The 23,515-nt window shown below is 45.0% G+C and overlaps 1 protein-coding gene across 1 annotated transcript in view; it reads right to left on the reverse strand.

Annotated features, from left to right (window-relative positions):
* LOC309569784 (coiled-coil domain-containing protein 42 homolog) overlaps window positions 1–21,352 on the reverse strand; it is a 35,354-nt gene extending 14,002 nt beyond the window's left edge. Inside the window, exons 1-6 of the mRNA XM_082275785.1 lie at window positions 21,149–21,352; window positions 17,707–17,752; window positions 17,343–17,519; window positions 10,808–10,965; window positions 8,394–8,476; window positions 3,343–3,515 (exon numbers count right to left, since the gene is read on the reverse strand). Of these exons, the coding sequence (XP_082131911.1) occupies window positions 3,343–3,515; window positions 8,394–8,476; window positions 10,808–10,965; window positions 17,343–17,519; window positions 17,707–17,752; window positions 21,149–21,258 (747 nt within the window). The 5' untranslated portion in view covers window positions 21,259–21,352. The remainder of the gene's footprint in view (window positions 1–3,342; window positions 3,516–8,393; window positions 8,477–10,807; window positions 10,966–17,342; window positions 17,520–17,706; window positions 17,753–21,148) is intronic.
* Between the last annotated feature and the right edge of the window lie 2,163 nt (window positions 21,353–23,515).

The following is a 23,515-nucleotide window of genomic DNA, read 5'->3' on the forward strand; positions in this document are numbered from 1 at the left end:
GACTCATGCAGATAGCAGAGGAAGGAGAGGAGGGGAGGGGAAGGGAAGAGACTCGTGCAGATAGCAGAGGAAGGGGAGGGGAGGGGGAGGGAGGAGACTCATGCAGATAGCAGAGGAAGGAGAGGGGAGGGGGAGGGAGGAGACTCATGCAGATAGCGGAGGAAAGAGGAGGGAGGAAGAAGAGGGGAGGGGGAGGGAAGAGACTTATGCAGATAGCGGAGGAAGGAGAGGAGGGGAGGGGAAGGGAAGAGACTCGTGCAGATAGCAGAGGAAGGGGAGGGGAGGAGACTCCTGCAGAGAAAGGAGAGGGGAGGAGACTCATGCAGATAGCAGAGGAAGGAGGCAGCAGACAGAAATGACACTCAGTGCTCTGGACCGGAACAAGTACACACTATAGAGGGATATGCTTTACTGAGTTTTAATGTCTGAGCTTTGCCACCACTTTAACCCCTCAGCGCCACCTCCTGGCACCCCTTTAGTTGGATAATATAAGATTTTTTGCTGGAGGATAGGAAAGAATTGCACCACATCCCCAATTGTAAATACAAAGTATAAATAGGGATCTTTTGGGACTTTAGGAGTCCATTCACACTACCGCGACTTGTCAGGTGACTTGTCAGCCTGACAAGTCGTGGTCTGTCACGGTCCATGCAGCGCTACAGGACCCGTTCTAATAGGAGCGACACAAGTCGCTCCGACTTAGAAAAAGGGTCCTGTACTACTTCGGGGTGACTTCGGAGCGACTTGCATAGACATTCATTATATGAAGTCCGTGCAAGTCGCGCCAAAGTCGCGGTGCACGGGACTTCACAGGTCGCCCCCCGAAGTCGGAGCGACCTAGTGTGAACCGAGACTAATGGTGCATAAATAACATACAAATCCAATTGATGGAGAAAAACTCGATTAAATAAAATCTATGAAGCTTTTTAATGAGAGAAAAATGACAAACATTTAAAAGCATATAAAAATGCAAAAGGGCACTTGGTGTCAGCTCTACATGTTTCACCACGATAATATGGCTTTCTCAGGAGACTTCCCCTCCCCTCCCTCCTTCCTCTATCTGCATGGCTTCCTCAGGAGGAAGGGGAGGGGAGGAGACTCCTGCAGAGGAGAGAGGAAGGAGAGGGGAGGAGGAGACTCTTGCAGAGGGAGGAGACTCATGCAGATAGCAGAGGAAGGAGGTAGCAGACAGAAATTACACTTAGTGCTCTGGAATGGAACAAGTACACACTATAGAGGGATGTGCTTTGCTCAGATTTTATGTCTGAGCTTTACTACCACTTTAACCCCTCAGCGCCACCTCCTGGTGCCCCTTTAATTGGGCTTTAATGCTCAGGAGATGGCGTGGCTTCTGTAGGATGTGAGCGCTGTGATTGGCTACCACAGTGGTCGGTCACATGATCAGAAGCCTGTCCTGCTGGCTCCCAATCAGAACAAAAGTCTGTCAGTGGCTTGTGGGTGAGTTCATAATGAATGCACTCCCAGCACACAACCTCCTGCCGCCATGGACACACATGAGGAAGGGATCTGTAGTTCGATATCAGTTTTTGCAGATGACACAAAATTGGCCAGGGCAATAACTGCACAGCATGAAGCAGATATCCTACAGAATGACCTGGACAAAATAACGGAGTGGGCAACGACATGGCAAATGAGGTTTAATGTGGAGAAGTGTAAGGTTTTGCACTTGGGGACTAAAAACATAAAAGCACAATACACATTAGGGGGGGGGAACCCTTGGGGGAATCAAAAATGGAGAAGGATCTGGGAGTCTTGGTTGATGATAGACTAGGCAACAGCATGCAATGTCAAGCGGCAGCTGCCAAAGCCAACAGAATGTTAGCATGCATAAAGAAAGGGATGTATTCCAGAGATAAGACTATAATCCTTCCACTTTATAAAACTCTGGTCCTACCGCATCTGGAGTATTCTGTCCAGTTCTGGTCGCCAGTCCTCAGGAGGGATGTGTTGGAGCTGGAGAGAGTCCAGAGAAGGGCAACTAAACTGATTAGGGGATTGGAGGACCTTAATTACGAAGAGCGTCTGCAATCGCTCGATTTATTCTCCCTGGAGAAGAGACGCCTGAGGGGGGACATGATAGCAATTTATAAATATCTCAATGGGGATCTCAGCTTAGAAAAAAAGCTGTTCAGTCGAAGGGAATGCATGAGGACTCGGGGGCATACAATGCGATTAGAGGAGAAGCGTTTTAACCTCAGGCAACGTGGGGGGTTCTTTACTGTTAGGGCTACAAGATTGTGGAATTGTCTACCACAAGAGGTGGTTTCTGCGGGAAGTATGGTGGCTTTCAAAAGACTCTTAGACTTACATCTCAAGGATCAGAACATTCAGGGCTATGTGAGATGATTACAGCCACACACACCTACACAGGGGGAACTGGATGGACTATTGTCTTTATTCAACCTCATCTACTATGTAACTATGTAACACATCTGCAGCAGCAGGGAGTGACACCCCAGCTTTCCTGGTGCCCAATTTATGCAGTTGGCTGAAGTTCAGTCTGCAGTTATCTTCCCTTCCTTGCCCCCATCCATCAGACTCAACAGGAAGTAATAGGAAATCTCTCCAAAGTGAGGTGAATTGTCACTGGAACAGGTGTCCCCATTGCAAAATTCTTCCCACTTCCTGTTTGGTGACACCTGAAATCTTTCCGATTTCCCATCACTTACTGTCCTGGTAACAATGATGGTGGCTGGTGACTTTCTCTAGCGGGGATACAGACAGAAATAAAAAGCTGGCGGGGTTCTAACCCTTCCCAGCCTCATCCAAAATTAGAAATAAAATGTGGCTACAGATACACTATGAGGAGTCACGTCATATATATAGGAATACCTATGGGGGGCGCTGCCAGACACCCCCTGTGCTAAACTTATCTCTGGGGAAGCAATAGTGACTGCTCCAGGCAGGTGTGATGAGCCAATCACTGACCTCTTCCAATATACATTCATTACATGTGATCTCTGAGCTCCAATCAGAAACATTGTCTGGGCTGAGATGATGTCATCAGTCTGCTGCAGGCAGGGGGAAGCATTTCCTCAGTCTCCCCTCCCCCAGTGTTCACACTGTACAGTGTAACTTTGTAGCATGGTGAGAGGCTGCAGTAGGGAGCTGATCGGTGTCAGACATTTGGGAACACTGCACCAGGATTTACATGATTGTGTCCTCTCTGAGCCGGCATCTCAGATCAGAAAGCAGGCGGTGACCCCGGATGATGCCTGAACAAACATGGCACTAACCTTCTGGAGAGAAAGAAAGCAGCTGACATCATTGCCAGGAAGGTAGACATTACTGATAGTGGAAGTGGGCGGGCCGTATGATTACCAGTTTTGCTGTGTCGTGTTGCCTCTTTAGCGTCTCCAGGCTGTACTGCGCGCTCTCGTGCTCATCGGCGAGGACCGTCAGATTATTCACCAGATTCTCATTGGTTAGGGACAGAGTCTCGAAGCGTCTGATAATGGCTTTCACCGGAGAATCCACGCCATACTCCAAATAATCTGTAACCGGGGACAGAGAGGAAACCCCTTCAACATAAAGCCTTTGTGTCCCCTACAGACCGGCCGTAACATTGGTGCAATACCTGCCTGCTGAGAAATGCTGGACTGTGCAGCTCTGTCTATAGTCAGGCTGTGACAGCGATTGGCCAGCTTGCTGTGCGGGGATCGTCCTTCCCTATTCTCTGCTAATGCTCTGAGGTCAATATTATTTCCTTTTTTTAACCACTTGCCCACCGCAGTTTTACTGCAGCAGACTGGTTCGGCTGCGCAAACAACGTGTGCATGGTGCCGGGGGGGGGGGGGGGCCACGAGACCAGCGGCCACCATTGCCACCGGGCACCCGCGATCGCTCCCCCCACACAGAGAAGGACGGTCGGATGTTGTAAACACAGCTGACTGTTCTTCTCCCTGGAATGATCACAGAGCTCCTTCTATATAGGATCACATGTCTCTATGGTCATTTCACAAGCGCCCCCCCCCACAGTTAGAAAAGACCCCCTAGACTTACATTTAACCCTTTGATCACCACAGGGTTAACCCCTTCCCTGCCAGTGTCATTAGTACAGTGACAGTGCATATTTTTTTAGCACTGATTACTGTAGTAATGTCACTGGTCCCCGCAAAAGTGTCAAAAATGTCAGTCAGGGGTCCGATCTGTCCGCCGCAATGTCGCAGTCCCGCTAAAAATCGCAGATCGCCGCCATTACTAGTAAAAAAAAAAAAAAAAGACATAAATATCTTTCCCCTGGTTAGTAAACACGATAACTTTTGCGCAAACCAATCAAAATACGCTTATTGCGATTTTTTTTTTTCCAAAAAATATGTAACAGAAAACAAATTGGCCTAAAATGATGAAAAATTTGGATTTTTATTTTTTTTTTAATTGGGAATGTTATATAGCAGAAAGTGAAAAATATGTTTTTTTTTCTTCAGAATTGTCGCTCTTTTTCTTTATAGCGCAAAAAAAATAAAAAATTGCAGAGGCGCTCAAATACCACCAAAAGAAATCTCTATTTGTGGGGAAAAAAAGGACATCAATTTTATTTGGGTACAGCGTCGCACGACCGCGCAATTGTCCGATAAAGTAACGCAGTGCCGAATCGCAAAATATGGCCTGGTCATTAGGGGGGGGGGGGGTCTTCCGGTCTTAAAGTAGTTAAAGAAGACCTGTCCTGCTTATTTATATTACAAGGGATGTTTATATTCCTTGTAATAGGAATAAAAGTGATCAAAAAAAAAATTAAAAAAAAAAAAAAAAAATTCACATTCTGCTATATAATATTCCCCCCCAAAAAAATTTCAATTCTAAATATTTGTAGCATTTTAGGCCAATTTGTTTTCTGCTACATATTTTTGGTAAAAAAGAAAATCGTAATAAGCGTATTTTGATTGGTTTGCATAAAAGTTATCGCGCATACAAACTACGGGAAAGATTTATGTCATTTTTATTGGTTTTTTTTTACTAGTAATGGAGGCGATCTGCAGGACTGCAACATTGCGGAGGACAGATCGGACCCCTAACTGACATGTTTGACACTTTTGGGGGGACCAGTGACATTACTACAGTAATCAGTGTTATACATATGCACTGTCACTGTAATAATGACACTGGTAGGGAAGGGGTTAACACTGTTGGTGATCAAGGGGTTAAATGTATGCCTCATGATTACTGACGTGTGGGGGGGAGGGGGGTTTTGTGACACAGACACAGATTGCAGGTTCAGCTATGCTGAATCCTGTGATCTGTCTCTGCCTGTCACAGAGAATATCCGCCTGCTTTGTTTACATAAGCAGGCGGGTCTTCTCACGATGATCGGGGGAGGGAGGCGGCGATCAAACCGATGCTTTGTATCTATTTTTACTTCCTAGATGAACTCTTTGTTTATAAATTTAATACACCTAAGACAAAGGATTCCCAGAGAACACGGCAGCTGTTACCTTCTATCAGCCACTCGGTCTCTGATTAAAACCTCAGAGGGAGCCATACAGAGAAAAGGGGAGGAGTCACTGCTCAGACTTATTCACTGGTGTAAATCTCAGCTTGAGCTACTGAGCTCTATAAACCACCAACATTTGTCAGCAATGCAGATGAGGATATTCTAGAAAACATTAACAAAAAGGAAGCTAAAGCTGCTGGCTGAAAATGAGATTACAAAACCATTCCCCTGAAATATTTCATGTCTACCTGGTTAGAAAAAAAAAAATTTTGAAAAAATAAAAAAATTTTAAATTTTACTCCTGACTAAATATTAATAAAATGCTATTCGTTGCCTTTCAGAATTAACTGACTCGTGACAGCCTCTAGAGGTTCAAAATCTTGGAGGCTGCTATTAGATATGTGCAGACATTCGGACACATTTTTCGTTATTCGGAAATTTGGATAGTAATGAATTTAAAAGAATCCGAAATAAAACGAAATTCAGCCGAAGTTTGAATTTGAATCGTAGTTGAACAAATGAAAAAATAAGAATACAATGAAATAGAATAGAAAATAAAGGAATATAATAGAAAAGAATAGAATAGAACAAAACCTAAAAGAGAATAGAAAATAAAAGAATATAATAAAATATAATAGTAAATAAAGAAATAGAATAGAAAAAAAATAGAAAAGAATAAAACATAATAGAAAAGAAATAGAACAGTAAATAATAAAATATAATAGAAATTAAAAGAATACAATAGAAAAACAATAGACTAGAATAAAATAAAATAGAGTATAAATGTCTTCCAAAACTCTAATTTCAAATAGAATGATTTAGAATTTGAATAAAATAGATTGGAATAGAATAAAATATAATAGAAAATAAAGAAGTATAATAGAAAATAATAAATATAATAGAAATTAAAAGAATAGAATAGAAAAAAATCAATAGAATAGAAAAGAATAGAAAAGTGTAAAACAGAATAGAAAATAATAGAAAATAGAATAAAATATAATATAAAAAAAGAATAGAATAGAAAAAAAATAATAGAATAGAAAATAGAAAAATAGAATAGAAAAACAATAGACTAGAATAAAATAAAATAGAGTATAACTGTCTTCCAAAACTCTAATTTCAAATAGAAAAAAGCAGAATTTGAATAACATAGATTAGAAAAGAATAAAATATAATAGAAAATAAAGAAGTAGAATAGAAAATAATGAATATAATAGAATATATTTTCTATTCTATTATTTTTTATATTCAATTATATTCATTATTTTCTATTATTTTCTAACATAAAACAGTATAACAATAAAACAATAAGCTAGAATAGAATAAAATAGAAAGAATATAACTGTCTTCCAAAATTCAAGTTTCGATTGGAATGCATTTGAATTTGAATAGAATAAAATATAATATTATAGAAATTAAAGGAATAGAATAGAAAAAAAAACAATAGAATATAAAAAATTAGAATGGAATAGAAAAGAATAGAATAGATTAAAACAGAACAGAATAAAATAGAGAAAAGGACTAGAAAATAATAAAATTTAATAGAAAATAAAAAAAATTGAATAGAAAAACAATAGACTAGAATAGAATAAAATAGAAAGAATATAACTGACTTCCGAAATTCAAATTTCAAATGGAATAATTTGAATAGAATAGATTAGTATAGAGTAAAATATGATAGAAAATAAAGAAATAGAACAGTAAATAATAAAATATAATAGAAATTAAAAGAATACAATAGAAAAACAATAGACTAAAATAAAATAGAAAGAGTATAAATGTCTTCCAAAACTCTAATTTCAAATAGAATGATTTAGAATTTGAATAAAATAGATTGGAATAGAATAAAATATAATAGAAAATAAAGAAGTATAATAGAAAATAATAAATATAATAGAAAATAATAAATATAATAGAAATTAAAAGAAAAGAATAGAATAGAAAAAAAATCAATAGAATAGAAAAGTGTAAAACAGAATAGAAAATAATAGAAAATAGAATAAAATATAATATAAAAAAAGAATAGAATATAAAAAAATAATAGAATAGAAAATATAATAGAAAATAGAAAAATAGAATAGAAAAACAATAGACTAGAATAGAATAAAATAGAGTATAAATGTCTTCCAAAACTCTAATTTCAAATAGAATAAAATAGAATTTGAATAACATAGATTAGAAAAGAATAAAATATAATAGAAAATAAAGAAGTAGAATAGAAAATAATGAATATAATAGAATATATTTTCTATTCTATTATTTTTTATATTCAATTATATTCATTATTTTCTATTATTTTCTAACATAAAACAGTATAACAATAAAACAATAAGCTAGAATAGAATAAAATAGAAAAAATATAACTGTCTTCCAAAATTCAAGTTTCGATTGGAAGGCATTTGAATTTGAATAGAATAGATTAGAATAGAATAAAATATAATATTATAGAAATTAAAGGAATAGAATAGAAAAAAAACTATAGAATATAAAAAATTAGAATGGAATAGAAAAGAATAGAATAGATTAAAACAGAACAGAAAAAAATATAGAAAAGGACTAGAAAATAATAAATTATAATAGAAAATAAAAAAAAATTGAATAGAAAAACAATAGACTGGAATAGAATAAAAAAGAAAGAATATAACTGTCTTCCGAAATTCTAATTTCAAATGGAATAATTTGAATTGAAAGTTGAATGGTAATTCCAATGCCGATTCAAATTTTACAAATTCAATTCAACTGAATTCAGAAAATTCCAATCAAATTCGAAAACGAATAAACAAAATTATTTAGGTAATGAATCGAAACAAATTTTTTTTCTGCACATGTCTAGCTGCGATGGCTTACCTACTTCTGAAAATGCTAGTTGCCTGGCTCAGTCTGGGATTACAATGGAGAGGAGGGAAGAAGAGATTGGGGAGATTTAGGATCGATCACTTACTGTCCGGAACTTTCTCCACCATCTTCAACAAGAACTCTTCGTAGATCTTATTCCTCCTCACCCGTTCATGGAGCGCCTGCTGCCTATAGGAGAAAAGATTTTCTATTATTCCTGATTGCCGCCCGGAGATTTCCCATCAATGTCCTCACTGCAGATAGTCAATGAGGTAGGGGGAGGGGTAGAAGAGGCGGTGACTCCACCCAGAGCCCCATAGGGCTCACCAAACCAGATCCACGTTCCCTCGTTGTCATCATTGCCGTAACGGTGCAGATAAATGGCTTCTATTGGAGGGGAATGCATTGTGCAAGCCGGAGGGGTTATAAGAGTTGTGGTGGTGGGGGGAGGGGTAGTTATGGAGAACTTGTAGTATCTGGAGGGTAAATGGCAGGTGTGGAGGAGGGTGGTATAAGATTTTTGGGCTTAGGCGTGATGAGGGGTATAGAAGTTGTTAAGGGGGGGGGGGGGCTATGGAGGAGTTATAGGGAGGAAGGGTGTGGAGGAGGGGTAGAGGATTTGAGAGGGAGGGGTTATAAGAGCTGGGGGTAAGGTTATAGAAAATCGGGCTTGAGGGTAAGTGCACAGAAGGTTGAGGGTAAGCATAGAAGGAATTGAGGAGGTGGGGGGAAGGAGTGGGTGTGGAGGAGGGATTATAAGAATTGGGGGTGTGGAGGAGAAGTTATAGGAGTTGATGTAGGTAGGTATGGAGGAGGAGTTTCAATAGTTGGAGAGATTTGGAGGGGGGAGTTGGGGTTATAGGAGCTGGAGTTGGGGTATAAGAGTTTGAGATTAAAGGTATGAATGGAGGATTACAGAATATTTTTTTTTCTTAGGTGGGGGGGGGGTAGGTATGAGGTTGGGGTAAGGGTAGGTAGGTAGATAGGGTATATAAGAGTTGGGGGGGGTAGGTATGAGGTTGGGGTAAGGGTAGGTAGGTAGATAGGGTATATAAGAGTTGGGGGAAGGGGTTGATGTGGAGGGAGGGGTTATAGGAGTTTGGGTAGGGGTATAAGAGTTTGGGGTTGAGGGTAGGTGTGAATTTAGGGTTATAGAAATGTTTTATTGGGGAGGTAGGTATGAGGTTGAGGGGAAGGGTAGGCAAGGATAGGTAAATGGGCTGGGGAAAGGGTAGGTGTGGAGGAGGTGTTACAGGAGTTGGAGGAAGGGTAGGTGTGGGGGGGGGGGGGGGGGTTACAGGAGGTGGAGGAGGGATAGGTGTGGAGGGGGAGGGTTGAAGGAGTTGGAGGAAGGGTAGGTGTGGAGGGGGGAGGATTACAGGAGTGGGAGAAGGTTAGGTGTGGAGGTGGGGGTTACAGAAGACAGAGGAAGGGTAGGTGTGGAGGGGGGAGGGTTGAAGGAGTTGGAGGAAGGGTAGGTGTGGGGGGGGGGGGTTGAAGGAGTTGGAGGAAGGGTAGGTGTGGAAGGGGGAGGGTTACAGGAGACAGAGGAAGGGTAGGTGTGGATGGGGGAGGGTTGAAGGAAGGGTAGGTGTGGAGGAGGGGGGGTTAAAGGAGTTGAAGGAAGGGTAAGTGTGAAGAGGGGGGGGTTACAGGAGTTGGGGGAAGGGTTGGTGTGAAGAGGGGGGGGGGTTACAGGAGTTGGGGGAAGGGTTGGTGTGAAGAGGGAGGGGGGATTACAGGAGTTGGGGGAAGGGTAGGTGTGGAGGGGGGGGATTACAGGAGTGGGGGAAGGTTAGGTGTGGAGGTGGGGGGTTACAGGAGACAGAGGAAGGGTAGGTGTGGAGGGGGGAGGGTTGAAGGAGCTGTAGGAAGGGTAGGTGTGGAGGGGGGAGGGTTGAAGGAGCTGGAGGAAGGGTAAGTGTGGAGGGGGGAGGGTTGAAGGAGCTGGAGGAAGGGTAGGTGTGGAGGGTTGAAGGAGTTGGAGGAAGGGTAGGTGTGGGGGGGGGGGGGTTGAAGGAGTTGGAGGAAGGGTAGGTGTGGAGGGGGGAGGGTTGAAGGAGCTGGAGGAAGGGTAAGTGTGGAGGGGGGGATTAAAGGAGTGGGGGAAGGGTAGGTGTGGGGGTTACAGGAGGCGGAGGAAGGGTAGGTGTGGAGGGGGGAGGGTTGAAGGAAGGGTAGGTGTGGAGGAGGGGGGGTTAAAGGAGTCGAAGGAAGGGTAAGTGTGAAGAGGGGGGGGTTACAGGAGTTGGGGGAAGGGTTGGTGTGAAGAGGGAGGGGGGATTACAGGAGTGGGGGAGAGAGGGTAACAGAAGTTGGGGGGGGGGGGGTCCTTCATGAGGACAAAGCCACCAACCTATCATGGCCACTATATCTGCGTTATTTCCACCATGGCCTTTTATTGTTCTGGGAAGTCACATGACTAGATATGACCATCCAGAAGGAGGATAAAGCCATGGACCCATCCCAGGTAAGTGTGCCGTAGCCCCGCCCCCTTATGTGTTGCACAGGGCAGCCTACCTGACTCTCTTTTCTTCCAGACGCTCTGCCAGTTGTTGGATCTCAGTTTTGCGCACATCGTTCTGCCGGGACTCGGCTTGGTATCTCACCATCGCCCGCCGCTGTTTGGCTTCGCTGTCCTTTAGGAACTTTTCAAACTTCGCAGCTTTCTCTCCATACTGCAGAATAGGAATTCAGGAAGAGTTACGGGTGGCAATACAAAATAGAGACGGGTTTAAAGTAGATTCCTATTAAGTAAATCCATCACTAGCCTGGGAAAACCAAGTCCATCAGTAGAAAGAGGAAAGTATAATATTATATATATAAAAGCCTTTTCACAGTTGAGCTCGTTCCTGCCTTTTGGGCCCCACTGCTGGTAAAAGAAGTCACCCTTCACAATACAAAACCAACAGGGAGCTTTAGGTGGCAGAAGTAGGTGTAACCAAGCTTGACTTTCACAAGAAAAGTCAAGGTTTGCATATAAATTGAAAGCAGAACCAAGGGCTGGACACTGATCCCTTAACACCCCTGATGACGTCTTCTGATGACAAAACACGTAGGGTGGAGCTTTGGCGTGTGACATCGTCATGTACCGGAACGGAGCACGACCATTTTCTTGGTTAGAAACATGCTGAAGACGGTTGTTTGCTGCTATTTTTGTTACACCTACACATGTAATGTATGATTACTCTGCTATCCTCCCTTCTATTCTCCTCTCCCCTGCCATACAACCAAAACTGCTCACTGAAGTACCAGTCAGCTCTCCACCACCTGACTATTGCCATGGCAAGGGGATACAAGGCTTCTGCCAATGAGGATATTCAGATCTCTGCCCCCTCTATTATAGACAGGGTGCCTATCATCTGATGGAGGGGACAGAGACAGGGTGCCTATCATCTGATGGAGGGGCAGGAACAAGTTGCCTGTAATCCAATGAAGGGGCAGAGACAGAGTATCTATCATCTGATGGAGGGGGCAGAGACAGCGTTCCTATCATCTGATGGAGGGGGCAGAGACAGGATACATATAATCTGATGGAGGGGGCAGAGACAGGGTACATATCATCTGATGGAGGGGGCAGAGACAGGGTACCCATCATCTGATGGAGGGGGCAGAGACAGGGTACATATAATCTGATGGAGGGGGCAGAGACAGGGTACATATCATCTGATGGAGGGGGCAGAGACAGGGTACCCATCATCTGATGAAGGGGGCAGAGACAGGGTACATATCATCTGATGGAGGGGGCAGAGACAGGGAACATATCATCTGATGGAGGGGGCAGAGACAGAGTACCCATCATCTGATGAAGGGGGTAAAGACAGGGTACCCATCATCTGATGGAAGGGGCAGAGACAGGGTACATATAATCTGATGGAGGGGGCAGAAACAGGGTACCCATCATCTGATGGAGGGGGCAGAGACAGGGTACCCATCATCTGATGGAGGGAGCAGAGACAGGGTGCCTATCATCTAATGGAGGGGGCAGAGACAGGGTGCCTATCATCTGATGGAGGGGGCAGAGACAGGGTGCCTATCATCTGATGGAGGGGGCAGAGACAGGGTGCCTATCAACTTATGGAGGGGCAGAGACAGGGTGCCTATCAACAGATGGAGGGGCAGAGACAGGGTGCCTATCATCAGATGGAGGGGGCAGAGACAGGGTGCCTATCATCTGATGGAGGGGGCAGAGACAGGGCACCTATCATCTGATGGAGGGGGCAGAGACAGGGTACCCATCACCTGATGGAGGGGGCAGAGACAGGGTACCTATCATCTGATGGAGGGGGCAGAGACAGGGTACCTATCATCTGATGGAGGGGGCAGAGACAGGGTACCTATCATCTGATGGAGGGGGCAGAGACAGGGTGCCTATCATCTAATGGAGGGGGCAGAGACAGGGTACATATCATCTGATGGAGGGGGCAGAGACAGGGTACATATCATCTGATGGAGGGGGCAGAGACAGGGTACATATCATCTGATGGAGGGGGCAGAGACAGGGTACCTATCATCTGATGGAGGGGGCAGAGACAGGGTACATATCATCTGATGGAGGGGGCAGAGACAGGGTACCTATCATCTGATGGAGGGGGCAGAGACAGGGTGCCTATCATCTGATGGAGGGGGCAGAGACAGGGTGCCTATCATCTAATGGAGGGGGCAGAGACAGGGTACATATCATCTGATGGAGGGGGCAGAGACAGGGTACATATCATCTGATGGAGGGGGCAGAGACAGGGTACATATCATCTGATGGAGGGGGCAGAAACAGGGTACCCATCATCTGATGGAGGGGGCAGAGACAGGGTACCCATCATCTGATGGAGGGGGCAGAGGCAGGGTACCTATCATCTGATGGAGGGAGCAGAGACAGGGTGCCTATCATCTAATGGAGGGGGCAGAGACAGGGTGCCTATCATCTGATGGAGGGGGCAGAGACAGGGTGCCTATCATCTGATGGAGGGGGCAGAGACAGGGTGCCTATCAACTTATGGAGGGGCAGAGACAGGGTGCCTATCAACAGATGGAGGGGCAGAGACAGGGTGCCTATCATCAGATGGAGGGGGCAGAGACAGGGTGCCTATCATCTGATGGAGGGGGCAGAGACAGGGCACCTATCATCTGATGGAGGGGGCAGACACAGGGTACCCATCACCTGATGGAGGGGGCAGAGACAGGGTACCTATCATCTGATGGGGCAGAGACAGGGTACCTATCATCTGATGGAGGGGGCAGAGACAGGGTACCTATCGTCTGATGGAGGGGCAGAGACAGGGTACCTATCATCTGATGGGGCAGAGACAGGGTACCCATCATCTGATGGAGGGGGCAGAGACAGGGTACATATCATCTGATGGAGGGGGCAGAGACAGGGTACCCATCATCTGATGGAGGGGGCAGAGACAGGGTATGTATCATCTGATGGAGGGGGCAGAGACAGGGTACCTATCATCTGATGGAGGGGGCAGAGACAGGGTACATATCATCTGATGGAGGGGCAGAGACAGGGTACATATCATCTGATGGAGGGGACAGAGACAGGGTGCCTATCATCTGATGGAGGGGGCAGAGACAGGGTGCCTATCATCTAATGGAGGGGGCAGAGACAGGGTACATATCATCTGATGGAGGGGGCAGAGACAGGGTTCCTATTATCTGTATATATATATATATATATGGACTGTACATTCCCCTGCACCAGACACAAAGGACATATTTCCAGTGAAGTTTCCCTTTAAGTGAAGATAACAGGAGTTGGGGGGGGGGGGGGGGAGAATTCCTAAGTGCTTCCTGCTGATTAGTGAGAATTTCGGATTCTTTATTCCTCCTCCTGGAGGATTTCATCACAGCGACTTATTCCCAACAATCAGATGAAAGAGAAATGCCCACTAACCTGGAAATATCGAAAAATAAAACAATCGACCCACCCCCCATAATCATATATTCATTAACCTTCCCACCCCGCCCCGATATCCCTTACACAGGGTCTTTTCAACCGGGGGGGGGGGGGGGGAGCAGGAAGAACTGGCCGATCGGGGGACCTCTGCGACTGGCTGAAATAAGATATACCTGTGCTCAGATCCCAGCAGCTCGTGATCCATCAGGTAATAAACAGGTGTGATCGCATGTTACCACTCGAATCTCTGGATGAACCCTCCGCACCCGGCTATTCACCTTTCCTAGCAAAATCCCTGTTTTTGTATTGCAAAGTTTGCCAGGAAGGGTGAATAGCCGGGTGCGGAGGATTCATCCAGAGATTCGAGTGGTAACATGCGATCACACCTGTTTATTACCTGATGGATCACGAGCTGCTGGGGTCTGAGCACAGGACAGGTATATCTTATTTCTGTTGCATTGCAGCTCAGTGGCCAGACGTGAACCCGTTGGCTCTCCTCCAATGTGAGTCCCTTTGCCACGTGTTGGCTTTGTGTCCACTGGAGGATTAGCATTTGGCAGAGCAGAGTAGGGACTGGCCATAGAGGGATCACTGTGACGTAGTTAGCCAGCTTAAACATGTATTGCAATGTGTGAGAACTGAAAATCCCTGTAATTTATTGCAAAGATTGCTAGAAAGGGTGTATAGCCACGGCCAGGGGGCTCATCTAGAGTTCCTCTGTGATTGGCTGTCACAATGGTCACATGATCAGAAGCTGGTTCTGTCTAGGACAGCTCAGTGCAGGGGTCATGAGTGGGTAATGCACAGAGTTTAGAGTTCAGCAGTATGTAATGTAAAGAGTAAAGAGGTCAGGAATGGGAAATGAATAGAGTGCAGGGGTCAGGAGTATGTAATGTACAGAGTGTAGGGGTCAGGAGCGGATAATGAATAGAGTGTAGGGGTCAGGAGTATGTAATGTATAGGTGTATATAATGTACAGAGTGTAGGGGTCAGGAGTATGTAATGTACAGGTGTATATAATGTACAGAGTGTAGGGGTCAGGAGTATGTAATGTACAGGTGTATATAATGTACAGAGTGTAGGGGTCAGGAGCGGATAATGAATAGAGTGCAGGGGTCAGGAGTATGTAATGTATAGGTGTATATAATGTACAGAGTGTAGGGGTCAGGAGCCGGTAATGAATAGAGTGCAGGGGTCAGGAGTATGTAATGTATAGGTGTATATAATGTACAGAGTGTAGGGGTCAGGAGCGGATAATGAATAGAGTGCAGGGGTCAGGAGTATGTAATGTATAGGTGTATATAATGTACAGAGTGTAGGGGTCAGGAGCCGGTAATGAATAGAGTGCAGGGGTCAAGTGTATGTAATGTACAGATTTCAGGGGTCAGGTGTATATAATGTACAGATTTCAGGGGTCAGATGTATATATAATGTACAGAATGCAGGGGTCAAGGGTGGGTTATGAATAGAGTGCAGGGGTCAGGAGTATGTATTGTACATAGTTCGGTGGTCAAGTGCATATAATGTACAAAGTGTAGGGGTCAGAAGTTTGTAATGTGTAGAGTGCAGGCGTCAGGTTTATATAATGAGTTAAAGGGTCAGCAATACGCAATATACAAAGTGCAGGGGTCAGGATTGGGTAATGAATAGAGTGCAGGGGTCAGGAGTATGTATTGTACATAGTTCGGTGGTCAAGTGCATATAATGTACAAAGTGCAGGGGTCAGAAGTTTGTAATGTGTAGAGTGCAGGCATCAGGTTTACATAATGAGTTAAAGGGTCAGCAATATGTAATATACAAAGTGCAGGGGTCAGAAATATGTAATGTAAAGAGTGAATGGGTTAGCAGTACGTACAGAGTGCAGGGGTCAGTAGTATGTAATATACAAAGTACAGGGGTCAGTAGTATGTAATATACAAAGTATTGGGGGTCAGAAGTATGTAATTTATAGAGTGCAGGGGTCAGAAGTTTGTAAGGCATAGAGTGCAGGTTCAGGTGTATATAATGTGCAGAGCTAAAGGGTTAGCAGTATGTAATATACAAAGTGCAGGGGCCAGAAGTATGTATTGTACAGAGTGCAAAGGTCAAGAGAAGGTAACACACAGAGTGCAGGGGTCAGGTCAGGTGTATGTAATGTATACAGTGTAGGGGTCAGGAGTGGGTAAAGCACAAAGTGCAGGGGTAAGGTGTATATAATGTACAAAGTTCAGGGGTCAGCAATAATGTACAGAGTACCAGTGTCAGCAGTATGTAATGTACAGAGTGAAGGCGTCAGAAATATGTGATGTACAGAGTGCAGGGGGTCAGAAGTATGTGATGTACAGAGTGCAGGGGTCATCAGTATGTAATGTACAGAGTGAAGGGGCCAGTAGTATTTAATGTACAGGGTGCAGGGTTTAGAAGTATGTAATGCACAGAGTTCAGGGGTCAGCAGTATGTAATGCACAGAGTGTAGGGGTCAGCAGTATGTAATGCACAGAGTGTAGGGGTCAGCAGTATGTAATGTACAGAATGAAGGGGTCAGCAGTATGTAATGTACAGAATGAAGGGGTCAGAAGTATGTGATGCACAGAGTGAAGTAGTAATAATATACACAGTGCGGGGGTCAGAAGAATGAAATGTACAAGGTGTAGGGTCAGGAGTGGGTAAAGCACAAAGTTCAGTGGTAAGGTATATGTAATGTACAAAGTTCAGGGGTCAGCAGTATGTGATGTACAGAGTGCAGGGGTCAGATGTATGTACTGTACAGAGTGCATGGGTCAGATGTATGTACTGTACAGAGTGCAGGGGTCAGATGTATGTACTGTACAGAGTGCAGGGGTCAGGTGTATGTACTGTACAGAGTGCAGGGGTCAGGTGTATGTACTGTGCAGAGTGCAGGGGTCAGGTGTATGTACTGTACAGAGTGCATGGGTCAGATGTATGTACTGTACAGAGTGCAGGGGTCAGATGTATGTACTGTACAGAGGGCAGGGGTCAGATGTATGTCATGTATGGAGTGCAGGGGTCAAAATGATAAACAGCGACCCCTGTGATGTAATGAGCCCTAGCTTTCAGGGCCCAACCAGTTAGCAGATAGTACAATCAGATTGTTTGGTCTGTGCTGAGCTCAGCTGGCAGAAAATAATCTGATGATCCATTCTGCAGTTTCCTCACCTCTTTCTCTTTCAGCTTAAACTCCTCCCTCCGCGCCTCCAGCTCCCGCATGCGCTCGCTGAACTCCTGCCTTTTGCAAACCAGTTCCTGGCTGATGCGATCGTATTCCACCTCTTTTTTCAGGACCAGCGTCTTCTGCAGAGTGTTTTTACTGGTGTCCAAAATCTTCCCAGCAGCCTAAACTCAAGCAGGAAATTTGTATCAGATATAAGTGGATGCGGGGGACAACAGGGGATGTGCAGACAATTTCCAATCATTCTGCGCATATGCCTGCACTGACAGATAACAATTTCAGGAGGAGATCAACAGTGGCCGTTACAGGCACCCCCTCCCCAGCACTCATGGTGAAGTCCCCCGCACTCACCTCTTTTATTATGGGGATTTGTGTGACATCTTCATCCTCGTCTTCCCTGAAAAACAAAGTTTGAACATTGACAGGGACTCCTGAGAACATTGCCCTGCAGAGATGGAATATCAGCCCGGAGTCACCGACACTTTCCGGGCTCTCTGCCCACACCTGCTGAACCCGCATCATAAAAAAGCCAATGTGCTTATTTGTAGCTGGCCTGGCGCCCCCCCAACACACACACACATACATATACACACATACATATACACACACACACACACACACACACACATATATACATATACACACATACATATACACACACATATATATATATACTCACATACACACACATACATATACACATATACACACACATACATACACACACACATATACACACACACATACATACTCACATACACACATATATATATATATATATATACACACACATACACACACATACATATACACATATACACACACACACACACATACACACACACATACATATACACATATACACACACACATACATACTCACATACACACATATATATATATATATATACACACACATACACACACATACATATACACACACTCACATACACACATATATATATACACACACATACACACACACATACACACATATATATATACACACACATACACACACACACATATATATATACACACATACATACACACAGTGCTTTAAGTGGGTCGGTATGCACTGGTACTCAGTACCGCCACTTCCAAATATGGCTCATGAGCATACCGCCACCTCTCCGTGCGCCTTAGCGTACGCTCATTTTGGACATCTGCGCCCTCAATTGCCCCCCCCCCCCCCCCCAAGAATATTTCCCACTCCAGAGCCAGACCAGTCACCACCAGTGAGTCCCCCTTCTCCGAAGTCCCAGCCCAGGCCAGGGGGGGTGCTCTGTGGGGACCCTGATGTGGGGTTGGGGGGGGGGATGACAAAATTTATAGGCTATAATAGAGTACCGACACCTCTTTTGGGCCACTTAAAGCACTGCAAACACACACACATACAGTACACACACACCCCTATATACATACACACACATACACACACCTACACACCCCTATATACATACACACACACATACAGTACACATACACATACATATCCCAAATGATGTGCTCAGTACTGCCATCCTCTGGTTGAGCCTGACACTCTCTTTATCTGGGTTGTGATAACATTATCCCTGGAATTCACAATGATTGGCTCAGGCAGATTTTATAAAAGTTTCTCTCATGCGTTCTAATATTCTAATAGAATTCACCAAATTCATGGAAATGTCTGGAACTCGTATTTGGTGCACAATGGACCATTTTTAGAAACCATGAGAGACTTTCAAAATCTGTCTGAGCCACATTCTCTCTCTCTACACCAAAAGAGAGTTTGTCCTAACTATAGTAACACTTGTTATTTGGCACATTCAATGCACTATGGTGTGGTGATGGGGGATATTGTGGGGGGGGGGGGGGGGTGATAGGGAATATAACTGGGGGTGATGGAGGGATGTAATTGGAGGTGATAGGGGAAATGTTTGGGGGTGGTGGGGGATATAATTGGGGGGTGATGGTGGGAATTATTTTGGGGTGATAGGGGGTGTAACTGGAGGTGATGAAGGGAATTATTTGGGGTGATGGAGGAGATATCAGTGATAAAACTGGAGGTGATAGGGGAGATATCAGTGATATAATTGGGGGGGGGGATATTAGTGATATAATTGGGGGGGGGATATCAGTGATATAATTGGGGGGGGGGATATCAGTGATATAATTGGGGGGGGGGGGGATATCAGTGGAGATGAAGGGGGGAGATATCAGTGATATTATTGGGGGGGGGTATTAGTGATATAATTGGGGGGGGGTATCAGTGGAGATGAAGGGGGGAGATATCAGTGATATTATTGGGGGGGGGGTATTAGTGATATAATTGGGGGGGATATCAGTGATATTATTGGGGGGGGTATTAGTGATATAATTGGGGGGGATATCAGTGATATTATTGGGGGGGGGGTATTAGTGATATAATTGGGGGGGGGGGTATCAGTGATATTATTGGGGGGGGGGGGTATCAGTGATATTATTGGGGGGGGGGTATCAGTGATATTATTGGGGGGGATATCAGTGATATTATTGGGGGGGGGGTATCAGTGATATTATTGGGGGGGGGTATTAGTGATATAATTGGGGGGGGTATCAGTGATATAAAGGGGGGGGTATCAGTGATATTAATGGGGGGGTATCAGTGATATTATTGGGGGGGGGGATATCAGTGATATTATTGGGGGGGGGATATCAGTGATATTATTGGGGGGGGGGATATCAGTGATATTATTGGGGGGGGGGTATTAGTGATATAATTGGGGGGGTATCAGTGATATTATTGGGGGGGGGGTATCAGTGATATTATTGGGCGGGATATCAGTGATATTATTGGGGGGGGGGTATCAGTGATATTATTGGGGGGGGGTATCAGTGATATTATTGGGGGGGATATCAGTGATATTATTGGGGGGGGGGGGTATCAGTGATATTATTGGGGGGGGTATTAGTGATATAATTGGGGGGGGTATCAGTGATATTATTGGGGGGGGTATCAGTGATATAAAGGGGGGGGGGATATCAGTGATATTATGGGGGGGGATATCAGTGATATTATTGGGGGGGATATCAATGATATTATTGGGGGGGGGATATCAGTGATATTATTGGGGGGGGGGGTATCAGTGATATAAAGGGGGGGGATATCAGTGATATTATTGGGGGGGATATTAGTGATATTATTGGGGGGGGGGGATATCAGTGATATAATTGGGGGGGATATCAGTGATATAATTGGGGGGGTATCAGTGATATTATTGGGGGGGTATCAGTGATATTATTGGGGGGGTATCAGTGATATTATGGGGGGGGGATATCAGTGATATAATTGGGGGGGTATCAGTGATATTATTGGGGGGGGGGTATCAGTGATATAAAGGGGGGGGATATCAGTGATATTATTGGGGGGGATATTAGTGATATTATTGGGGGGGGGGATATCAGTGATATAATTGGGGGGGATATCAGTGATATTATTGGGGGGGGATATTAGTGATATTATTGGGGGGGGGGATATCAGTGATATAATTGGGGGGGTATCAGTGATATTATTGGGGGGGTATCAGTGATATTATTGGGGGGGTATCAGTGATATTATGGGGGGGGGATATCAGTGATATAATTGGGGGGGATATCAGTGATATAATTGGGGGGGATATCAGTGATATTATTGGGGGGGTATCAGTGATATTATGGGGGGGGGGGATATCAGTGATATAATTGGGGGGGTATCAGTGATATTATTGGGGGGGGGGGTATCAGTGATATTATTGGGGGGGGGATATCAGTGTAGATGAAGGGGGGGTCTGACCTGCTCTCCTCCAGTTGGGTGACGAACACATTCCTCCTCCGGATCTCCAGGCTCAGCTGATATTTCGGGGTGTCCCCGGGGACCGGCGGGGGTTGCTCGGGATCGCTCATTGTTCTCCGCTGATCACCGCCGGACGGAGTTGAAAACTTCTCCCCGCACAGCGCTGGGTCAGCGTTCGGTCACCATGGCGACCCTCCGCCAATCACAGCGCGAGACAACTACTAGCAGCCCCGCCCACTCCACCGGGCTAGTTCTAGTGTGTGTGGGAGGAGCCGAGTGTGCAGGGGATGGGGGCGGGGTAGGTGCATAGAGGGGGTGCAGTGTATGACGTCATTGTATCCTGTCTGCACCCTCCAATAGAACAAAGCAGAAGTTTGCAAAAGTTTACAAACTTTGCCCAACTTTTTCCCTGCACTGCCCTCCCCCCCCCCCAAGGGTTGCCACCTCATCCCTTTAAACCAGGTTCTGTGGCTGATTAACCACTTCAGCCCCGGAAGGTTTTACCCCCCTAATGACCAGGCCATTTTTTACGATTCGGCACTGCGTTGCTTTAACTGACAATTGCGCCGTCGTGCGACGCTGTACCCAAATAAAATTGATGTCCTTTTTTTCCCCACAAATAGAGATTTCTTTTGGTGGTATTTGATCACCTCTGCGATTTTTATTCATTGCGCTATAAACAAAAAAATAAGCGTCAATTTAAAAAAAAACACCAATATTTTCTACTTTCTGCTATATGACATTCCCAATAAAAAAAAAAATAAAAAAATCTCATTTTTTTTATCAGTTTAGGCCAATTTGTATTCTGCTACATATTTTTTGTAAAAAAAAAAAAAAAAAAAAAAAATCCCAAAAAGCGTAAAATAATTGGTTTGCGCAAAAGTTATATCGTTTACAAACGACGGGATCGATTTATGGACTTATTATTTCTTTTTCATTTTTCTTATTAGTAATGATCAGCGATTTTTATCGGGACTGCGACATTGCAGTGAAAAAAAATTTGACACCAAGTGACACTTTTTTGGGGACCAGTGACATTAATAAAGTGATCAGTGCTAAATAATATGCACTGTTACTGTATATATGACACTGGCAGGGAAGGGGTTAACACTGGGGGTGATCAAGGGGTTAAATGTGTTCCCTAGATGTGCTTTCTAACTGTGTGGGGGGGGGGGATGGATTGAACAGAGGCAGGGAGAGATCGGTCAGCTTAGCGGAATCACACGATCCTTCCCTGCCTGCCTGACAGGAGAGCCGTCTTATATTGTTTACATTCCAGGCGGCTCTCCTGTCAGTATTGCCGAAGATCGCAGGAGGCCGGCGGCGATCGAGCACGCCAAAACTGCATGCACGTAATTATGTAGATCTACGTGATTATGTGCAGCCGAACCGCCCTGCCGCAGGAAATCTGCGTGGGGCGGTCAGCAAGTGGTTAAGGTGGTAATTAACCACTTACTGCATACTAACGTAGGGGTACGTGGGTAAACTTTGCGGGGTTATACCGGGGTGATGCTTCTAGTTAGAGGCATCATCCCGGTACCGTGGTTTAGAGCCGACGGTTGGCATTCCATCAGTAACGACCGATGCGGCTCGGGAGCCGCTCGATTGTTACCCGGGGGGGGGCGGGAGGGGACGTCCCCCCCCCCTCCCGCCGCCTTCCGTGGCTGTTACAGGGGCTCCCGTACCACCGGGAGCCCCGAGCACCCAGCCGGCACGTCCGCCGGCTGGATGGAGTCCCGATCAAAGCCGGAAACAGCATTGATCGGGTCTCCGATGACGTAACCCGGAGGCGGCGTCCATGACGTCACTTCCAGGTTACTGTGCTGCAAAAGGCGGCAGATTTGAAAAACGGCTGTATGCAAAAACGCAGTTTTCGGCGTTTTGCATACAGGGAAGTGTAGTGGAGGGGTTTGGGGTCTTTTAGACCCTCGATCCCTCCATAAAGAGGACCTGTCACTACATATTGGTGTCACATTCCCCCCGATCCCTCCATAAAGAGTACCTGTCACTCCTATTACTGTCACATTCCCCCCTGATCCCTCCATAAAGAGGACCTGTCACTCCTATTACTGTCACATTCCTCCCCGATCCCTCCATAAAGAGTACCTGTCACTGCTATTACTGTCACATTCCTCCCCGATCCCTCCATAAAGAGTACCTGTCACTCCTATTACTGTCACATTCCCCCCTGATCCCTCCATAAAGAGTACCTGTCACTCCTATTACTGTCACATTCCCCCCTGATCCCTCCATAAAGAGGACCTGTCACTCCTATTACTGTCACATTCCTCCCCGATCCCTCCATAAAGAGTACCTGTCACTGCTATTACTGTCACATTCCTCCCCGATCCCTCCATAAAGAGTACC

Source organism: Pelophylax lessonae (genome assembly GCF_965119305.1).
Source record: "Pelophylax lessonae genome assembly, chromosome: 13".
NCBI classification, from domain to species: Eukaryota; Metazoa; Chordata; class Amphibia; order Anura; family Ranidae; genus Pelophylax; species Pelophylax lessonae.